We start from the raw sequence: 20,606 nt of genomic DNA on the forward strand, positions 1-20,606 counted from the left end.
AGGGGCACAGGAGTCAGGACTTTATTACTCCAACTACCTGTAACATAAGACAGAGATCCAGCCAGGAGTATAAAGTAGCTGCTATTCCTTCTGGGATGGGAGGAACTTTCTGTAGAAGCTTCATATAAATCCCTTTGATTTTTCTTAGCAAGTGGTTTGTTACTTGCCCCAGATTAATTTGTTTAAATAGTTTGTTACTTCTGCTTTTGTGAGACCAAAGGCAGCTGCATGAGCAGCACAAGAGTTTGATTAAAAGCTGGTGTTCCAGAAGAACCTAAGGAAGAGCCGGTGTTCCAGAAGAACCTACAGGACCATGCTGATGCAGACTCCCAGAGCACAGGATAAAGCTTCCATTAAAGCAGTCAAATAACATGACAGTTCCAAACAACTTAATAGCTGCAAACTATCTGTAGGCAGCCCAGTTAAGCACTACAGCCAGAGGAAGAGGTGGCTACAGTTTCACAACATAGATTTCTTAGAAGTCACCCATAACCATGGTATTAGCAAGGGAAAAGAAAGGTAGAAACTTGAACAAGAAAAAAAAAAGACATTTAAGATACTATTATACCAATTCCAATATAAGTAATATGCCAGCAGAGCACTAGAATGGAAAGAGGTTTTCCTTTTAGAAAGCAAAGGGTAAGGGAACCTGCTCTTTCACATAATGACTTCCTTAACAATCCTTATTTCCAACATTTTACTGCTCCCCCCAGCATTCATTTAACAAGGAGGCAATTTTATTCAGTGCTTTAAGCCCATCTCTAAAGCTGTCAGCTAAAACCATTCACCACTGCATAAAACCAGCAATGTTAGTGCACAGCAAAATACAGGGTATAAACTAATCAAGTTCATTTCAAAAACCTGGTTTTTATTCCAGCTGAAAGAGCACAAGAGGTGGGCAAAGCACCATGTTTAGAGAATCCTCTTTCCAGCCCTAAACCTCTCATACTAGGGAGGAAATGCTACTCATCTGAGAAGGATCTATAATCCAGCCAAATGCCACTGGAATTGTTTGATACAGCATTTGGTTAAATTAAATACAGACAGTAGAAAGTGAGATCCTGCTTTTACTGCATTCAAAACAAGTCAGATAAACACAAAATCCCTTTCAGAGGGAAGTACTGTGCACAGCTGGGTTTCCACGCACAGGAGAAAGAAGTGGAGGAGGAAGAGTGTTGATCCCAAACACCAGAGGCTCAGGAACCACACAGCTTTGTTTGGAAACAATTTACAATCTGCTCCTTAATGCCAGATCAAAAAAAGGCTGCAAGTTTCAAAATTAAGATAAATTACACTTCATAACACGCCAGGGGACAGGAGACCTCAAAACCACCTTTCCTGAAATACTAAATGTGCTCCCAACCTATTTGTGCTCCATACGTGCTGGAAGGTGCAAAAGGAAGCTGTTCCAAGTTTTAGCCTGAGGAATGAATAGCAATAACACCATGTTACATCTGAAACTTCACTACATTAAACATTATGGGAGAAACTACATTTCACTCACAGGGCCATTGAAAATAAAAGCACAATCCCAACAAGTCATTTCCTAAGCCATCAAATGCTTTCCCGAAAACCCTATCAAGGACTATTTGACAGTTCACATTTTCATAAGAAAAGGTGATGGCTTTCTTATAACTTCAGTTCTCCTTCAAATACAAGCAGTTGCAATGTCATTTTTGTGATTCCACAGACAAGAAGTTCCAGGATGTCTGTTACTTACAGCTTCTTCAAACACTCAAGCATGACAAGAATCTTCTTAGCTTGGTTTCTGTATCATTTAGCACAGAGGAAGACCTAAAATTTGCATTCATTTTGTGAATATGGGTGATCTCACCAGCAGTGTTACTGCATAGAGAGTGAGGCACAACTACTGCATCCTGACCCTCACTCAAGCCCCATCAATTTAAACATTCCTTTGAGTTTCCCAGGGAAAAGACACCCTTAGAAATTGCACAGCTCCCACTTCAACTCCAAGGGTTCATTCAACAGCATCTCAAATGTTTGCCTCAGAAAGAGAAAATAAAGAATTAGGTTTCCTTCTTTGTAGCACTTGCAAGAATTGTCGCCTCTCAAACACAGCAGCTTCCTCAATACCACAGGTGCTGCATTATTATCCGCTGCTCCGTGGCACCAGCACTCCAAGGGAAGAGAATTTCCTGCATTCCCTACTCCAAGCACAGTCAGAGTAGGTAAGCAAGGAGAAAACACAAAGAATTACCTTCCTGCCTTCTGCACTCAGCAAGATCCAGAGGTTAAAGCTTCCATGTGCAGGTTATTTTAGAGGGCTCCTGCACTACCACCCTGCTGGATCAGATGTCCCAGCCCCGCTGAGAATCCTTCTGTGGTTACATTCAGCAGGAATCACTGAGGGTGAGTTACTGTCAGAGGTTCCTGCTTTTAGCTCTTATTCTCCAAACAATATAAAGAAAAAAAGAAAAGAATGGGCATTGTCTGAGGTAGCTGCAGAAATCAAAGCAGTGAGACAAAGAGCACACACCAGCCTGGAAGAACTGCACAGCACCACGAGGTAATGCAGAATTACACCTACAAAAGCCTGCAAAGGAGACAAGCAACACCTGCTCTTGGGAACAAGAGTGTTCTGTGTCCTAAAACCCACAAAGGATAAATTATTCTTCATACCCAGTTTTAAAGAACTACCTGAAACCTCCTGGATCACTGCATGTACCATAAGCACAGAGTCATCACAGCACTGCTGAAGCTGTGAGGGTTTTTTAAAAAGTCTTAATAACCCAGAAATTAACAGTGCAGCAGTGCAGAGAACTAGACTTCAATGTATCTTCTTCAGACTAAAAACACTCTGACAGCTCCCTAATTCACAGCAACCTTGGGTGTTTGCTTTTATCATAATCCATAACAAAGTTAATCAGACATCTCTAGCCAGGAAAAGATTTTTTGCAAGGCTGTGAAGTGTTTACTGCTGATCAGCAAAATGAATTCTGATCTATACAGCTTTGTGACAGAAAGTCTTTCAGCTTCACCCTTTCACACACAGAATTCTGAGGTTTTTCTTCCCTTAAGAAGGCTTCCCAAAATGTTACATCAAGCATTGATCCTTCAGAGGCCTCAGAACACCACCACAGATATTTAAGAATTATGAGGTATCTGCATGCACATACTAAGAATGAATCAAAGTCACAGAGGTGCTGAATTCCTAATGTTTGGGGTTTTTTAATTTCTGAAAGCTCAGAGACGCTGATCTCCAGCAGAATCTCCCTACACAACTTCTTGCAGTGGTTGCTGGGACAAGAGACCTTGCACTGCTGTTGTCTGCACATCCTCAGTGATGCAGCAAAACCTGGGTTTGTGCAAGACAACGACACAGGGCTCGTGTTTACACACAGATGCCACCACTGAAGCCACACTGAAGGCTCTCCAGCAGCCGAATTTCTTGGAAAACCAAAATTTTCACTTATTTGCAGGGCTACTCCAGCCTGCCCACTCCTGGTTACGCTCTGCAAACCGGAGCTTCATTCCAACAGATGTTAAGTAACGTGCCCAAGTGGGACAACGCTTTGCAGAACAGAAAACAAGTTTAAAACCACGGTTAGTTCTCCCTCGATTTTTTTTTTCCTTTGGAAATACAGCTCTTTTTCTTTGCCAACACCCACAAAGACTGTCAGCATACTATTACTATTTTTGTTCACCAACTTTCAAAAAAAACAAACCACTCCATATGTTTCCCTCTATTTGACTGTATTCCTTTGATTTTAAAGGCAAGGATGCCCTATGGGGCAAAGCAGACCAAGAAAACAGAGGATCTGTTTAAAGCAATGTTTCCCAAAGTACAGGCTGTAATTTCAAACAGCATTGCAGGACTTAGAAGTAGCATTTGCAAGCCAAATGGAAATTCAGCTGTAGAAATAAAGCTCATGAGCCTGAGACTGAAATTGGAAGTGCACTGCCCAGCAACCCATAACTGGAGGAGCCAGTTCAGAGGCACAGAAATCAAGTAATTTATTGCAGCTGCCTGGCTCCAGAGATTCCCTTCTGCCCTCAAGTTTTTATATCTGACATCACTCTCCATAAGGGCACCTTGGCCATGCTGCACTGTTTCCAGCAGTAGTAGGATGCTAAGGAATTTTGCATCTCACTGCAGTGCAGGAGGTTGTGCAAGTACAGACATAACGTCTCCTTTTTCTGTGGGTTTTGCAGATACCCAAATTCTTACCTATCTTCCCTCTCCCAGCTAAAGGTTCTGGACATGCATTTCAGAATATGAACAGCACATTCCCTTGCTACTCTGTCAATACTTTGGCATTATATCCATAAGAATATCTCTAAGGGTCTCCCACAAGTGTTTTACCTTCCTCCTACAGCTCTATCAAAAGCAGAGGAAAGAGCTGCAGCATTTGTTTCTGGTATGTAGAAATCTCTCAGGCTCTACCACCTTGAGGGGGAGCAGAAGATAAGAATGAAGTCCAGAAACACTCACACCTCATCAGTTTGTTTCAGTACCTTTGTCTGTAAAACTCACACTAAATCTTCTGGAACTGTCCTTTGTAAAGGAACAAGCCTGAAGTCCATGGGAGAGAGGCATTCATGTCTGGAGAAATCCCAAACTTCTCCTTTTGGCCAAGGACAAAAAATCCTCCACCAGGCTATTTTACAACCACTTGGAAAGGCAGACTTTCCACATCCAGAAAGTTTAATTTTGAGTAGCACAGAACACTAGCCCTAGTTCTGCAGCGAGCTCATTCATGAGGCAAAAGTATGAGGCTGCTGAACTACACAGGACATTGTTTGCAACTCCCAATAAAAAGTTTCAGGTTGTGTTCAGAATGACTCCAAAAAGCCGGTTTTCCAAGAAAAACAGACACTTGGAGCTATTCTCCAGGGATATCTTTTTCCACTGAAAAGGCAGAGAGGAACTGATCCAAAGCAAAAGTACAGATCACCACCAGACCCTTGCTTTGCCTAGTTCATGAAGGCCACTTAGGGCTTCTCCAGGACCCCAGTCCCAAGCACAGCAGTTCTCATCCCGAGGCACTGCACTGACTTGTACACACAACACAATATTGAAGTTTTCAGCTTCACAAACACCTGTGACAGACCTTATGGTGTGGCCCAGGCTGCTGCTGGGCATTACAACACTCTTCTACATCCACCCCTGAGCTATTTGGGGTGGCAGAATGGTTGTGTCTGTTCCCACTCACTCAAAGCTGACATCCCACCGTTGTTATTACTCCTGCAGGCAGTGGAGGGGAAGCAACAGCAGTGACAAGGAGAACAATCAAAAAAACAAGGAGTTTCATAAGCCAGAGAACCAGCAAAGCATGATTTCCTCTGGGTACGTGTCTTACAGTTGGATTCCTTCTTTGTCTACTTCGGTGACAGCTCCAAGTGAAGCTTTTTCTCCGAGGTGAGAATCACAGTCCCAGGGATTCCCCGATGCCTAAGGAGGAGGGGGCTCATTCATCTTACAGCCTCTCCTCAGCTGAGCTCAAGCAGCATTGGGAGGCTCTGGAATAAAATCAGCTCAGTGACACTTCGTTCCCAGGTACGGAGAACAACTTCACCTGTCACCGCATCTCCCAGGAAATCACGGCATGTTCTTCAGAGGCAGATGGAAAACGTCTGGGATAGGGAGCCAAGAGTGCCAGGAGGGGTGAGGATGGGGTGTCCTCCTACAGGACAACTGCCCAGACAGCCAGGAGGAGCAACTACCTCACACCTGCCTCCACTCCAGCTGTTTGGGTCCTCACCCCAAAACTGACCACCGTGTTCTGCCCCAACATCTGCTCTCTGCAGCCTCAAAGAGGCATCGGATCCTCAAACAGATTATCCCACACCAGTTAATCCCAGCAGTCCCACAGGCTACCAGCAGTTGCCATGACCAGTTTGAAACAGGCACTTGTTTAGACCTTCTCTAGATTTTCATTCTCTAATTTTTTTTTTGTTATTTATGCCACGACAAACTGCCCATCTGAATATTCTTATCCAGACTTTTGTTCTTCCAAAGCAAATGAGGATAATACAAACAGAAAAATAACAGGAAGCTAAAAGGTCCTGTCAAATTCTGCTCGATATATCACTTTTTTTTAAAATTGTGACAACAGCTGTCATGCTCTGAATAGGTCTGTACATCAAATAAACCTCATCTTTCTCCAAAAAACAGGCAACAGAATATGTAAAGCCTAGGAGGAGGAGGAAGAAGAAAAGGAAAAATATGCATTATCCCCAGCCAGGTCTTTAGACTTAATAATGACTAGAGGTGGGAAGTTACCTTTATTTAAGCAAACCAAAGGGTGTTTACAATCACTTACAGAGGCTCCACTTAATTCATGCACAAGTAATGGCAGCAGGAGGGTGGAGAAAATCCCTTTGTACATCTGGTTTCAATGAATGAGTTGTTGTTTTTACAAATGGATACACTTATTTTCTGGCTATTAAAGAGCATCATACATTCTTATCTCTTAGTTCAACCCAACTAAGAGTTTTGCTCTCTTGACTTATCCATGACAAACTGATCTCTAATGCATTTCTCAACCTCTGCACAGCACAAAGCACCCCACTTTCATGAACTGATTTCATCACTTTGCAAAACTGAGACAGCTGGTTTTTCTCAACTGTCATCTCTGCCCAAAACTTACAAATCAGCCCATCCTCCTTCTGGCTTGGGTCTGAATAGAGCCTGCAACTGGAACCCAGCCAACCCCCAAATCCAGTTCCTTCCTTCCTGCCTTCATGCCCAGAGGTGAAAGAGCAAATCACTTTTGCCTCAGAGATCTGCCTACCCTTTAGCAAAGTATTATTTTACAACTGTTCTCTCTGTGCTGAGAGATTTCCAGTAGGCAAAGCCATAACATAAACCAGGCTCCTCCAAGGAGTTTAAGGTGCAAACCAGCAATATCTGACCAGAGGCCAATTCCTGATTTGAAAGTCACATTGCACATAATAAACTAGGAGGGTGCACTGAGCTTGACTTAGATCCTGCTAATCACTTAAACCCCAGCTTTGCTTACAGAGGGAACTGTATTTTTTGTAGTCTTCCTGCATCTTTACATGGAAAGGATTTCTTTGCTGTATTACACCAGTCTCTGCACGCTGGAAACTCGAAACTTGCCATAAAACTCAATACATGGCACTCCAGTACTGCAGCTGGAAGTGGGATTGTGCAACCCAAGAGATAAGGCACAGCTGAGCCAGCAATGGAACTGCAGCATTTTGTGCTCAAACACTGAAAGTAAGGCACAAAACACAAGTCAAAAGTTAAAGCTCTTCTGCTCTGACAGCAAGCAGCCCATGAAAATACTGAAAATACAGCTTATTTATCTTTCATAGGCAAAAGGAGGAACATACCCAGAGCTTTTGGGAAAGCTCTATCACAGCCTTTAAATGGGTGCAGGAATTCACTACCAAAAAAGGTTAGTTAAGAAAGTACTTGTGAAAATTATGAAAATTGTTCCATTTGCTTCATTTGCTGGTCGTTTTTTGGCAAAGTCCACCAAGGTATTGACAGCACATTTAATTAAATCTTCTGGCAGAGTCAGATGAGGGAATACTCTTAGGAGGGAAGAAATCCTCTGTTTCCACTGCAGTCCTGCAGCAAAGCACTGCAACCTCTCCCAGCACACACTGGTGGTTCTGGGATGGGACTTTGTGTCCACAGCCCAGGACAGAAGGCCACACACTAAAATCTAAAATCATGAATCAAAACTCACTTCCTGACGCACTTGGGAAACTACTCCAGCAAATTTTAAGATTCAGAAAGCAATTCCAAGTGGGTATTACACATCTGTTAGCAGAAAGGTTAGGACAAGCACAAGGTAATGAATCCCATCTAGTCTGAGAGATTTCTCTCCAACATCAAAATGATTTTTAATCCAAGTATTGAGCTGCACAGTATTTGCTCTCAGAGGTCAAACATGGACTAGGAGGAAGGCAAGTTGGAAGTACAGTAACACTTTGGTTTATTAATCAGCGTTCCATAAAAACCCACGGTCACTCTGTGAGGTACTGAAGCTGCCACAGGATGTGCCTGGAAGCAGGAACCATGGAGCTCCTGGTATCTGTCAACAGCTCAGCCTTTCCTGTGAAAGGAGGACATACACACACTGCTCCTGTTTCAAAGGCTGTGGCTCCACCATCCCTAAATCAGACACCAACAATCAAACTAAAGTCATGCTGCTGCACGTGAAGAAATACAGCTGTGCTTATATCAGAGTTTCAGCCCATTAACTTCTGTGTCCAGACTAAACACTGCTTTCACTCTTCCTCAGAGCACGTGCTGGAGGGTTTGCACATTTGGTCTCCAGTTTATTTGTAATACCCAAGCAGAGATTTAAGTTTTTACAGCTTCAATTTGTTCACTTTCATACAGTGACTAATTGTCTTCACAGTCGGTACCACTTTGCCTTCATCCATGACATTCCCAAGTCCTAAGAGGATACACCTCCTAAGTTTGAAGCCTACCTGTTGGCATGACTAAAGCCATCCACTTTGAAGAATAAAATCGTTTCATGACAGTTTATGAACTTACCGGATTCTAAAAGACAGCGCATGTTTGTTTGTGGGTGAAGAGTAATTTGAAAGCCTACTAAGCACATCACTACAGTTCAATAAGTGTTTCAAAAAGTTTAAAAAAAAATTATCAGAAAGAAGGACTCTGCCAACACTACTCTGTCCTCAATTCCCTGAATGTAAAGAGGGTAAAAAGAGAATTTTGCAACAGCAGGGATCAGTTAATATTACAATACTCAAGGAGACAACCATAATGCTTCTTGGCTTTCTCCTTTTAACCTACTATGGGCCAGCTGTTTCTAATTTTTTCCTGCCTGTCTCCATTCCTTGGGACAATTTGTAGCATAGCAAACGAACATTTTACATCAGTATTTGTCTCACTGACTGCTTGCACCTCTGTTAAATACAATTAGTTGCTGCACAGCAATGTAGCTATATCACAGTTAATATAAGCAATAAATATGACACAACAACATTAGGTCTTTATTGACAAACACTTAGTGAGGGCACATTCCTCATTCCCTAGCACAGGAAGCCTTCTTATACATAAGATTAGGAACAGTCCACATCTACTTCACCCTCCTTGAAGCACCCAAGTTGTACCTACAGTGGGGTCACTGTGCCTAAGCCCAATATTAAAAATTATACTGTTAAATGAGGAAAAAACCCACCTAAAGCAAATTACCCCCAGAAGCACAAACCAGAGCCTGCCTGCTTTCCCTTCCTGCAGGAAGAACAAACTGCTATTGAGAGAGCAGCAATGCCTGATAGGTCCTTCAGCCATCAGCACCTTCCTATCACACCTCATCAAACAGAGCTCATCTCCAAATCACTTTGTTTCTAATACAAGGAACTCTTCAGCATTGGAGGTGTTGTCTGTATCCATTTGCACAACTGCTGTTCATAATACGTTTCAGCCAGGTGACATTTCTGTTGTGGAACAGAGGAAAGCTTTTAGCTGAATTATTCTTTCTGCACCATGAGCCAATAGCTGCTGTACCACTCAGCTGCACACGTGCTTCCCAGTGACCTCCCAGGGCTTCCAACGCTGGGATATGAAGAACTGCACAAAACTTCCTTGCAAGACAGCTGATACTTGCTATTTTCAGGAACAGAGGTTACACTAGTCAGAAAATGTAATTGCAGAAGCATTGTCTAAGCGTGTAGACAATGCAAGTCCAGTGGCACCTTGTTCACACACCACTCACAACCCAATCACACTAAAACCCCGAGTCCTCCTGCCCCACAGCCCCTCAGGAAAACATCTCCAAAGACTGAATATTTATATTGCAACTGCTGTAGCTTCACTTGTCTCCTGCAAGGACTGTCTTCTTGTATTCTGAGCTCTGTTAGCTCTAGACAACAAGTGCTGTTCGTGTTTCTTAGTCAAACCTAAAGAAGGTTTAGTCTGAGTGCTGAACTCCCAGCACCACGATGCCTACTCAGACATCAAGAAAACCCTACAAACAGTTTACTCCCTGCTGTCCTTCCCTGGTCTGTCTTTGGTTTTCAATCCCATAACCAGCCATCAACACCACAGAGACCCAGCCAGAGAGTTATCTGCAAAGAGGTCACATGACAAGGTTAAATGCACATCTGGCCATCCAGGAAGGATGCAGGATGCTGCACCACAGCTGAAGGGCTGGGGCAGCGCTGCCCCAGCTCCTGCCCTGCCCTCAGAGCACACTAATCTGCTGCCTTGGAACCCCTGCTGCTCCTCACTGTACTCCTTGCTTAACATGAGGACCGAGACTATTCCAGGCGACCGAGTAATAGGATTTAAACAGTCTAATCCCAGCTGTTACTTACAGTTTGTCACACAAGTCACGAACTGGTCCCCCAAAGTACGTGAATGTCGCTATGAACTCAAGCCCCAGGACTGACCTGCATAAAGCTACACCAGGAGACGGCTAAAAAAAAAAATGATGCCACAATAAGAGGCATAAAACTCTGAACTGCATCTTGTCAAGAAGGAAAAAAGGCACCTAAAGAAAAAGCAAGGCCCCTTCAACATGGTATTAGAATATGCAGGTGACGAGTGAAAAACGCGAGGGGACCACTTAGGATGTCTTTATAAAACAAACAAAATGAGCAGCTTTGCCTTTAGAAGTCTCTGGAAGCAGGCATGTTCTCCATGCCAGCATTCCCATCCCTGTCCCTCAAGGTTCAAACACAAGTCACATGCAAGGTTTTCAGTGGCGACCTTGGGACAGAGCGAGAATAAACACAAGGATTTCTGTTGATAAAAGGAAAAGCATCCTCAACACAAATGAGATTTAGGGTATCAAACAGTACAAGTGAAAAAGGATTTGACAGCACAAAGTACATTGGAAACCAGCTAGAGATCCTGCTGGGAGCTCAGACCAAATCCTCCTCTGCTTTACTTGCCTTGCTGACCACAGGACAAATAAGCCACAAGTATGACAGTGCAGAATAACCAGACACAGCTCTAGATCACATCATGAGAAGCATTTCTACTAAACAAAAAGTAGAACTGCAACTCAAAACCTAGAAGAGTCGTCTTTGGAAGGTTTCATAGCCGCACCAGCCACAGCCACCCAGGACAAACTCGGAGCCAAAGCATGTGCAGACAACACCAACAGGAGATAGAACACGAGACAAGCCTCCCTAAACAGCAGGTGACTACAGGCACCTCTGTAGTATTTTGCAAACAGCTGTAAAACTTCTCTGCTGGCACCTTGAACTTGTGAACAAACCCTACACACCTTCAGAAAGGCACCGAGGCTCAGGGCTGTACCACACTCACACATCTCCCCGTTAGCTGAGGGTACAGAAGGTTGTAACCTCCTCAAAACTGCACTGACACCTGTTATCACCACCGAGCAAGTTAGAGAGCAGCATTAGCTCCATAATAAATGGGAATAAACCAGCCATAACTTGGTTTGAACTGGATAATAAAAAGTTCCTGAATTCTTAGGGAAAATCTGTTCCCAAGCAACCTTGTAATCACAGTTGTAAAACAGCTTGTTGTTAAGAAGGAGCGTGAAATAGCTTAAGGAAGATACTGCTTTCAGCAACAAAAAACAAATCTTAGCAGCCTAGAAAGTCATTTCTAGGTTTATACGCATATTTTAAAGTAGAGCCAAGTGGACTTCCCACAGTATTTACCCACTTTTAAATTTCAGCTGAAAACAGAAAACTATGAATCCCTGATTCTGCCACGATGGGAAAGGAGCAGCTACTTGGTTCTACACAACAACTGCATCAAAGGCAACAAAGTCTTACATTTCTCAGGCTTGTTTACTCTGAGTAAACTGTCTGTTTTCCATATATTAAGAAAAAAATCCCCTTAGTCTTCCATTTCCACATGTATGACCTCCTGCCTGTACACACCAAGGGGATTAGTTTAACTTCCAGAAGGCACTCAGTTTCCTTTTATAACAAACACTAAACATGCAGATGTTTGATGCTCTGATTTGCTTCAACAAATATAGATTTTAGCTTGTGGAGTCTGCCGTTTCTGCTCTCTTGATTTTACATGGGTACTGAGATGCTGTGAATAAAGCCTACAGCTGGATACAAATCTGCACTCAGAGAAAGTCAAAAGTACTCCAAGGAATAGGAGAGTTGCAGAAAACCAACTTGAGTATGTTTTCTTTCTCAGCTTAAATGAAGTAAAACCTTTGCTCCATCCAGCCATGCACAAGCTTTCACTGAAAAATTCACAAATCTTTCCTCAAATATAATCCTTTCTACTATGTTTTCCTACACTGCAGTTAATGTTCTGTTCAGACAATACTTCTGGTGTTTGATTAATCTACTTGCAAGTTCTGAACTGACCCTGACCACATAGTCTCAATGTGCAGCATGTAAGACCCACCATAAACTGAGCACAAGGCTTTAAGATCTCCAAGAAGCCATTGCCAATATCAAATTAAAAAAAAAATAAAATCCATTTCTCCAGAACAGCAGCAACTGCTGGAGCCAGTGATTCTCCAAGAGAATCTTGACCTTGAAGGTATTTAATGGGTGCCTCCGGTTATCTCTACAGTTGCTCCTTTAAATGAAACTAAAGTACATTTTTAAATAAGGCTTAAAAGCAGAACCTGAGTCACCCAAGCAGTTTCACCAATATACCTACACCATTTAGTGCAGAAAATTACAGAATTGTTAAACACAGCTTCAGCCTGATATCAGGCAACAAATCCCGTCATGTGCCAAGTAAGACCCCAATTTAATTCCATGGCCAGGATCCCTCTGCCTTCAGTCCATAAGAAGCAGCAAAGAGCTGTCAAGGACAAGCAAAGACACCACGTTATGTCTGCATTTGTCAACACCACTGCAAAGCTGCATCAGCTTCCTCCTGAACTGCACAGCAAAAGATCAACAACAGTTACCTGAAAAGCCAAACAGGTAGGTTAAAAAAAAATGGAAATGTGCTTATGAACACAAAACTCTTCAGAAACTTTATTTACCCTATCAGGGAGGTAACAGTGAAGGAGCAACTTTGATCAGTAAGAAAAAGTCACTATGAGAAACAGGAATTTAGTAATGCAGGTCCTTTCAGGTTAACACGGAATGACTGTTTCTAATCTAAAATTGCTTCAAGTATAAAGTGGCCCATCCATCAGAACAGCTTCCCAAAAATTACCACAGAATTTATCACCGTAAACACAGGTAAGAATGTTCATAGAATCCCTTAATGGGTTGGGTTGGAAGGGACCTTAAAGAGCATCCCATTCCAACTCCCCTGCCATGGGCAGGGACACCTTCCACTAGACCAGATGGCTCCAAGCCCCAACCTTTTATTTTGCTTTTCTCAAAAGGTTAAATTTAAGCAGAACTACAGCCTGTTTATTTGAGGTTGTTCAACAGTCCACATTAAACAAAACTCACATAATTCACAGTAGTTCCTTTGGGCCTGAAGGCTCCCAGTTGACCAATTCATTTATTTTAATGGTTGACAATGGAAAATTTACATACAAAATGTTGACAGCAATCCCAAAGTGACCACTGTAACAACACTAAGGGACAGCCCTTAGAATTTTGTCTAGTTAGATAAAAAAATGTATTAGATATTGCAAAACCCACTAAGCCTGTAAGACAGAGGACTCCTCAGCTGAGGATGCATCAGGCTACAACTCCTTGCTAATGAGTAGCAAACAGAAATCTATGATTAGTAAGGAATATTCCATTTATGTGCACACAGCTACTAGAAACCCCATCCAAACCCCTCAGAACTGGCTGCAAGACAACAGTCAAAATATCCAATGTCAGGTACAAAATCTTTCCCTGCTGGAAAACTCAGCCATTGGCAAACTCATGTCTTTGGTGTTCCTCCTTCAACTTACATCTTTTTAAAACGTGAGTTTTCTGCGAGGCCACAGCTGCCCATGGACACCACCCAGTCCCAAAGGAAGGGGGGTTTAAGGGCACCAGGCCACTGACACCTGCCTTCAGTGACAGCACCTTCTGCACCAGGGACCAGCTCCCACATGCGAACAAAGCCAGGCCTGAAGGACACGTGGAACAAAGTCATCAGAGCACAGTTCAGGGCTGGGGACAAAGGGGCACCGGGAGGAAGGGGACAGGACACACCTCAAGATGTCAACAAGATACCAGACAAGTCAAACAAAAGCTACTGACAAACAATGCGCTGACACCGAGACACTGTTCAGGTACTTGTTACCGCATTCAGCATCTCCTCAGCTCCCTCCAGCCACGCGTTCCAATAAATACATAATGAGCCATTACTTTGACGGGACTTCAAACAAAGCTGCCTTTTTTTTTTCCCCCCTCAAAAAAAATTAGAATATGAATGCTTCTGCTTCACCAAGAAATCCAGAGCCTTTTGTGAGCAGATGATGCCACGAGCAGATGTACTACAAGCAGACTCACAATCGAGCAGATGATCTCTTCTTCACCAGCCATCTTGACCTGTCTGGTTCGATTTACATAAACTGTGTCTATTCACTACAACATTGATTATGTAAAACTCGGCAAAATCTTGACCAAACACGCGGTGCCACATCACCGGCAGGGCAGACACGTAACGCGCTGCTGGGAGAAGGTTGTTGGAAATGTGTTTGCAGCAGCGACCGACGTGGAAAGCCCTGGGCTTCACTTGGGCTCACGTTAAGGTGCAGACGAGCAATCACAACTATTGCGAGACAACACAGCAACGTGTTCAGGTGGGAGAACCACCTACTGCCAAAAAAAAAAACAAAAAACGCCTCCCCCCCTTGATTTAAAGGTCAACAACCTCGCTTTAGTACTGCTGAGGCAGAGTAAGAGCAAAAGATAAAGGGAAAGTTTTGTCATCTTAAAAACAGGACTCTCAGCAGCTTGCCAGGTGTGCCAATTCCTTTGTTCATCACCCTTTTCACCACCTAATTTAAAAGTCTCGCAGCTCAAGACACAAGTTATTCATCAACATCACAATCAAGGCTTTTTTCAGAAAAACAACAACCCACACAGTGTCTCAAAACAGCTTCCCCCCCCCCCCCTTTTCGAATCTAGCTGCGAGGCTGCGCTATCAATTTTAATCAGGCAGTTGTAACAGGAGCTGCTTCGCTTCTGCCAGTCCCCAGGTCTCGGTTTCACTACAGAGAGGAGAGCAGACTTACATTGTCTTATTTAAATCAAGCTCCAGATTACAAGATTTTAATACAAAACAGGTATTAAGAGGGGTTTTTTAGCGCGCTGAACAGATGCTTAAGCCGTTCCAAGAGTTCCTAGTCACAAATGTTGAGTCACCAAAGAAAGAGAGAGATGTTTGCATTATTTATGGCACTACAGACAACATTTAAGACATCTCCGATAGGACATGCACTAATCAACTCCTGAAGTGGCAAATGGCTCTTAAATCCCCAGTCTTCGGTTCAAAAATGAAAAAGCACAGTTCCTGAAGTCATGGAATTTCCTGGACTGCTTCCATCATGTCTCCCTATTCCCACATCCCAGCTCCCAAGCACATTGTGTGAGCAGTGACAGCAAATGCCCCATTGTTTCAGCGCAGTGACCAGAGAGACTCAGCTCCCCGTTCACAGACTTCTTGTTCCCGACTGCACTGCAGGGACAGGAGGGTCTGTTTGCTTTCCCAGTACATGTTACACCTCAGGAGATGTAACCTCAGCAGTTCCACAGAACAGCTGAAACTCAAACACGACCTAAACTCAGCCATATGAAGTTTATTTAAATTTCACTGGCATGTTTCAACACACACAGCGAAGATCAAGACCCCGGCAGAACCGATAAGCAGAGATCAATGGGTTCCCATATTAAAGGCAGAGCACACCAGACTTTGCCAGGTTAAGATCAGAGCCAAAACATTTCATACTTCTGTACTTTCAACTGCTGCTAAAAATAGTAGAGCAACAGAAAGGAAAATGCTTCCAGCTGTGCACAAAGAGCCTCTGCAGCACAACATCAATTTATGCACTCTAATTTAATTAAAGATTCAGCATTATACTATGACTTTATTGTCAGAGACAGTGTTGCACAGCTGAGCTCACCCTCCATTTCCACAGCTGAAACAGTGAGAACATTTCTTTATTAAATTTAGTGTGATATGGTTATTTCTCACGAATCAAGTGACTTCAATTCAAGGATTTCAAGTACCAGCTACGCCACGTTCGTGGGAGCAGCTGTATTTTATTCCCCGGTAACTGCATCTTGACCCAGTCTCGTGACAGGAAACATTTAGCATCCCTTAAGGAAAAAAGGTGCACTGTCGGATACGGGCACCCATCCTGGGCTGCTCTTTTCCAAACAGTTGTTCTGCAGAGGTGAACGCAGCTCTTTTTGAAACGACTCGACCAAAACAAAACAAAACAAAAATCCCTAAGAAGCCAGAACAGGGTTTCCCACGACCTTGCAGCAAACGCGTACCAGATTCTGGGGGGGGGGGGGGGGGGGGGGGGGGGTTTTTGTTTTCCCCGGCTGGCTCGAAACCTCTCTGCCGTGTTTATGAATAAAAATTATTCCATTAACCATACGTCTCCACGCGTTAAAGTATCAGAATTAAGCATCTCTTCTAAGGGTTCAGAAGGGCTCTCAGCAAGCGCGGCTTAGACGCTTCTCCCTCATCTGCTTCCGCGGCGCTCAGCGAGCTCTAACAGCAGGGCAACGGCGTAATGCCAAGCGGATTACTTTAAGATCCATATCAAGCCGAGAAAATAAACATTTCCACTACGAATCTGAATATAAGCACTTCACCCTCCTCCTCCCCGTTCCAAAGTCATCTCCCCCCTGCCATCTGCAAGGAGGACGCCGCCGTCTCCCGGAGCCGGGCGGGCTCACACGGCGGCAGCGCCGCCGGAGGGACGGGGAGAGGGGGGTGTCTGTGTGTCATAATAACGCGGAGCCCCGCACCAAGTTTCTTCTTCTTCTTCTTCTCCTTCTCCCCGGACCCGCCGCGACATCCCCCCCCACCTCCCCTCCTCCCCGGGAGCCGCCGGTCCCCGCTCCGCCCGTTCCGCCCTCGGGCACCGGGACCGGCAACGGCCGCGCCGCGCGCTCCCCCCGGGCACCGGGACACCCCCTTCTCTCCTCGGGCACCGGGAGTCCCCCCTCAATCCCTCCCCGCTCCCCTCAGGAGCCTGGACACCCCCCTCCCTTCATCCCTCCCCGATCCCCCCAGGCACCGGGACCCCCCCCCTTTGATCGCTCCCCGCACACTCCGGGACCCCCCTCGGCCCCCAACGGCGGCTCCGCGCGCTCGGGCGGTGGGAAGGCGGGAATCACCCCCTCGTTCTTCCCCCCCCCACCACCCTTCCACCTCCGAGCGCTCGCTCACAGCGCCGAGACACCCCAGGGGAAAGAGCAGGGGGGAGACACTGGGATGAAAGAGGAGGGGGAAGCCCCCGCCGCTCCCCCCGCCCCGGGACCGCCGCGCCCCCCCCCCCCCGCAACCCCGGCTCCCCTGCCCAGCGCTCACCCCAGCACCACCAGCTCCCCGTACTTGACGGGCTCCTTGTTCAGCGCGCACAGCTCCTCCTGGCTGGGCGAAAACATGGGGCCGCCGCCGCTGCGGTCGCACCGACGGCCGCCCCCCCACCGCGCGTCGCGTCGCGTCCCGTCCAGGCAGCCGCCGCCGCCGCCGCGGGGCCGCGTCCCGAGCGGGCTCCGCTCCGCTCTGCGCCCGCGGCCGCCGGCAACGGCCACTACACCGCGGGGGGGGACGGGGGCGGGGCCAGCGCGGGCACGGACCAACCCGCCGCGCCGCGGGAGGCGGGGGGGAGCACTGAGAGTGGCCCCGCCCTCCCCACGCCTATTAATGGCCGGTGGAGGGGGCGGAGCGAACCACGCGGAGCACCGCCCCCTTCCCGCGCGCCTCCCCCCCCCCCCTCGGCACGGCGAGCAGTGGTACGGCCCGGCCGTGTTATGTAAACATAGAGTAAAGGGGACCCGGCCGCTCTTAAAGGGGCCGCGCACCCGCGGGACCGGCGGGACGGGGGGCTCTGATCACAGACGGAGGATGGAGGGGGTTCTAGGTCACCGCACGATGTGTTCCAGATCATCTGTGACGTTCCACATCACCTGGGGGTGTCCAGATCCCAGCGGTGTCTCCAGCCCCCCCACCTGACCCAGGTTTAGGTCACCTGCGGGGCTGGGTCTCTTCTTGTCTCTGCCGCGGGTTCTACATCACCTCCCCGCGCCTCTGGAGATCTGCGGTGCTCTGGGTTCCCCCGGAGAGCTCCTGGGTCACCTCTTGCCCCAGCGGGAGGGGGCTCGGACCACCCCCACCTCCTGCGCCTTCCATATGGTCTCCAGCAATGGGGCACCATCAGCTCCTGCACTTGTGGCTGGAGAAGGGCCGCTCGCCTGTCTCCCATCCCTGGAGGTGGCAGGAGCCACAGAGCCCACCTTCCAACCCCTTCTGTCCGCTGTCTCCTTCTGGGGGTACAGAAATTCCCCCACCCCCTTTGTTCTTCAGTAGTCTTAAAGGTCCTTTCCAACCCAAACCGTTCTATGATGTCCAAGGATTTCCCCCCCCAGTGTCTCCCCCAGCACTCCCTTCTCTCCTCCTTTGTCCTCTGTACCAGACTAAAGCCCCAAACCAACAAAGATTGGCTTGACATTGATCAAAGTCGAGGATAGAAATCCTCATTAGCCAATATTGGGGGGCTCCAAGCCACTAACAAAGACAAAAGTAATCTCAGCATCCACCACGCTGCTCCTGGCCTTTCCCAAGGAGCATCCTCTGGGCTGGCACAGTCAGACCCAGGATCAAGTCCCATTCCTCCTGCTGAAAGCTTTCCCTCCGCCAGAAATTGTATTTAGCTATTAATTTTCCCCAGTAATGTTATTTTTCTGTCGTTCTGGTGAAGAGGTGAAATGGAAAAACCCAACCAATCTCGCAGGGCCACACAATGGAGATCTTCCCAGGGGCTGTGTGAAGAAGACAAGATTTTATTAAAGACAGGGAGCTGAATTATTGCAGATTTATCTTCTTTATTGCTCTAACAAAATAGAAAAGAAAGCCGGGCTGTAAGTCACTGTCAGAGAACACAAATACATCCCCAAAAACAGTGTGAAAAACAAACCTCCTGGCTGCATCCTCTTCGACTTCTCCATTTCTCCCCTGAAAGCAAGACCTTCAGAGCAGCTTAGCCTTCTCATGGCAGAAACAAACTTCAATACTCTTCCAAAAACTGCTCCCAAACAGCTCAGCTGGGCTTCCATAAGTCAAACGTGGCTGGACTTGGAGCATCTTCTGCTGCTCCCCCAGCCCCGAGTGGGGATGGAGGGATGAGGAGGGACCTGGAAGATCTGATTTTGCTTCTTTCTCCCACTTTTTCATTTTTTAACATTGAGCTTTTTGTAGAACAGGGGAAAGTTGCACAAAATTTTACCCACAAAGTTCATAACAAAAAAGTTCTGCACTCTTTGGCCAAACCTATTTTTTTCTGCACACAAACCAGTACATTTGCTGTCATTAAACACAGAAATGCAGAAATTATTAAATACAGCAAATGCACTGGTTTGCATTGCTGAAAAAAACCTGATAAATTCAGAAAATGTGCTCCTTTGCAATGCTGAGGAAAAAAATTAAATACAGAAGATGCTCTTCTTTGCATTGCTGAAAAATAAATGTGCAGGGGAAAGAGCCCAGTGGGATTCACAGGGGAATATTTGCATCTGATTTATTCATAGAAGGTGGATGAGCTGTGCTGGGATAAGGAGTCACACACCTGCCATGTACCTGTGGTGGGAGACTGTGAAATAACCCTGAGCCTGGGCTGATCCATTAATTTTTTCCTTGGAAATGTGCTTCATTTGTTCATGCCCAATCCCTTCATTCTGCACCTCTCCACGGGGTGTTTTAGGCTGGCAAGTGAAGAGGGAAGATGAGCCCCACAAGGTGTTTTAAGGACTGCTGGTCTTTTCCTCCCAAATTGTAGCTTTCCTCATTTCAATTCCAACAGGACCAATTGCTCCCAGCGCTGGAAACACGCTTTTAATTGTTTGATTTTAAAATTTTTTAAATTTTTGGCTGATGAAGCAGAGCCAGGAGGAGGGAGCAGCTTTGCTGAACGTTGCACAGCTCCCTGACCCACACAGACCACAGCCCCAAATCCCAGCACTGCTATTCCCTCCAGCTCCAAACATTCCTTTTGCAACTGGTGCGAGCAACACTTGGCTGGCATTTTTTCCCCAAACCCATTGAAATAATTGAGAAATATCCCCACAGCTGCATTCTGCTGTTTTTCAGCTCAAAATATCTTGTGTTTTCGGATACAGGATGGCTCAGCGTGGCTTTTGAGGGCTGTGAAGGGAGGTTTGGTAGTTTTCCACTGGAAGTGAGAATCACAGATAACTTGGATCACCTTCCCAGCAGCATCAGTGCTGTGAGAGGGAGTTTGGTCCCAGGTTTAGCAGGAGCAGTTGCCTGGATGGATGGAGGGCTATCCAGCCAAGCCAGACGAGCAGTAAAATCAATGTTTGGAAAAAAATCCCAAACATGAAGAAACAGTGCATGCCCATTTATTTTTAAAATGTAATAAAAAGTTATTTTAAATTGCAGGAAGATTAATAAGGCTCTAATTCAGCAAAGTACTTCCAGATGTGCTGGACTCCGGGTGTACTTCAGTGCTTTTATGAATCAGGGCTTAAGGAAGGGGCTTTAAATGCAGAGAATGTATTCAAAGAGGTTTTTAAAC

The 20,606-nt window shown here is 45.8% G+C and overlaps 1 protein-coding gene across 1 annotated transcript in view; it reads right to left on the reverse strand.

Moving 5' to 3' along the window:
- Positions 1 to 17,543, reverse strand: part of PELI2 (pellino E3 ubiquitin protein ligase family member 2) — a 64,988-nt gene extending 47,445 nt beyond the window's left edge. The window contains exon 1 of the mRNA XM_027704038.1: positions 17,381 to 17,543. Within this exon, the coding sequence (XP_027559839.1) occupies positions 17,381 to 17,457 (77 nt within the window). The 5' untranslated portion in view covers positions 17,458 to 17,543. The remainder of the gene's footprint in view (positions 1 to 17,380) is intronic.
- Positions 17,544 to 20,606: the final 3,063 nt, after the last annotated feature.

The sequence above is a fragment of the Neopelma chrysocephalum genome, unplaced genomic scaffold, assembly GCF_003984885.1.
Source record: "Neopelma chrysocephalum unplaced genomic scaffold, ASM398488v2 Primary Assembly neopelma1_253, whole genome shotgun sequence".
NCBI lineage: Eukaryota > Metazoa > Chordata > Aves > Passeriformes > Pipridae > Neopelma > Neopelma chrysocephalum.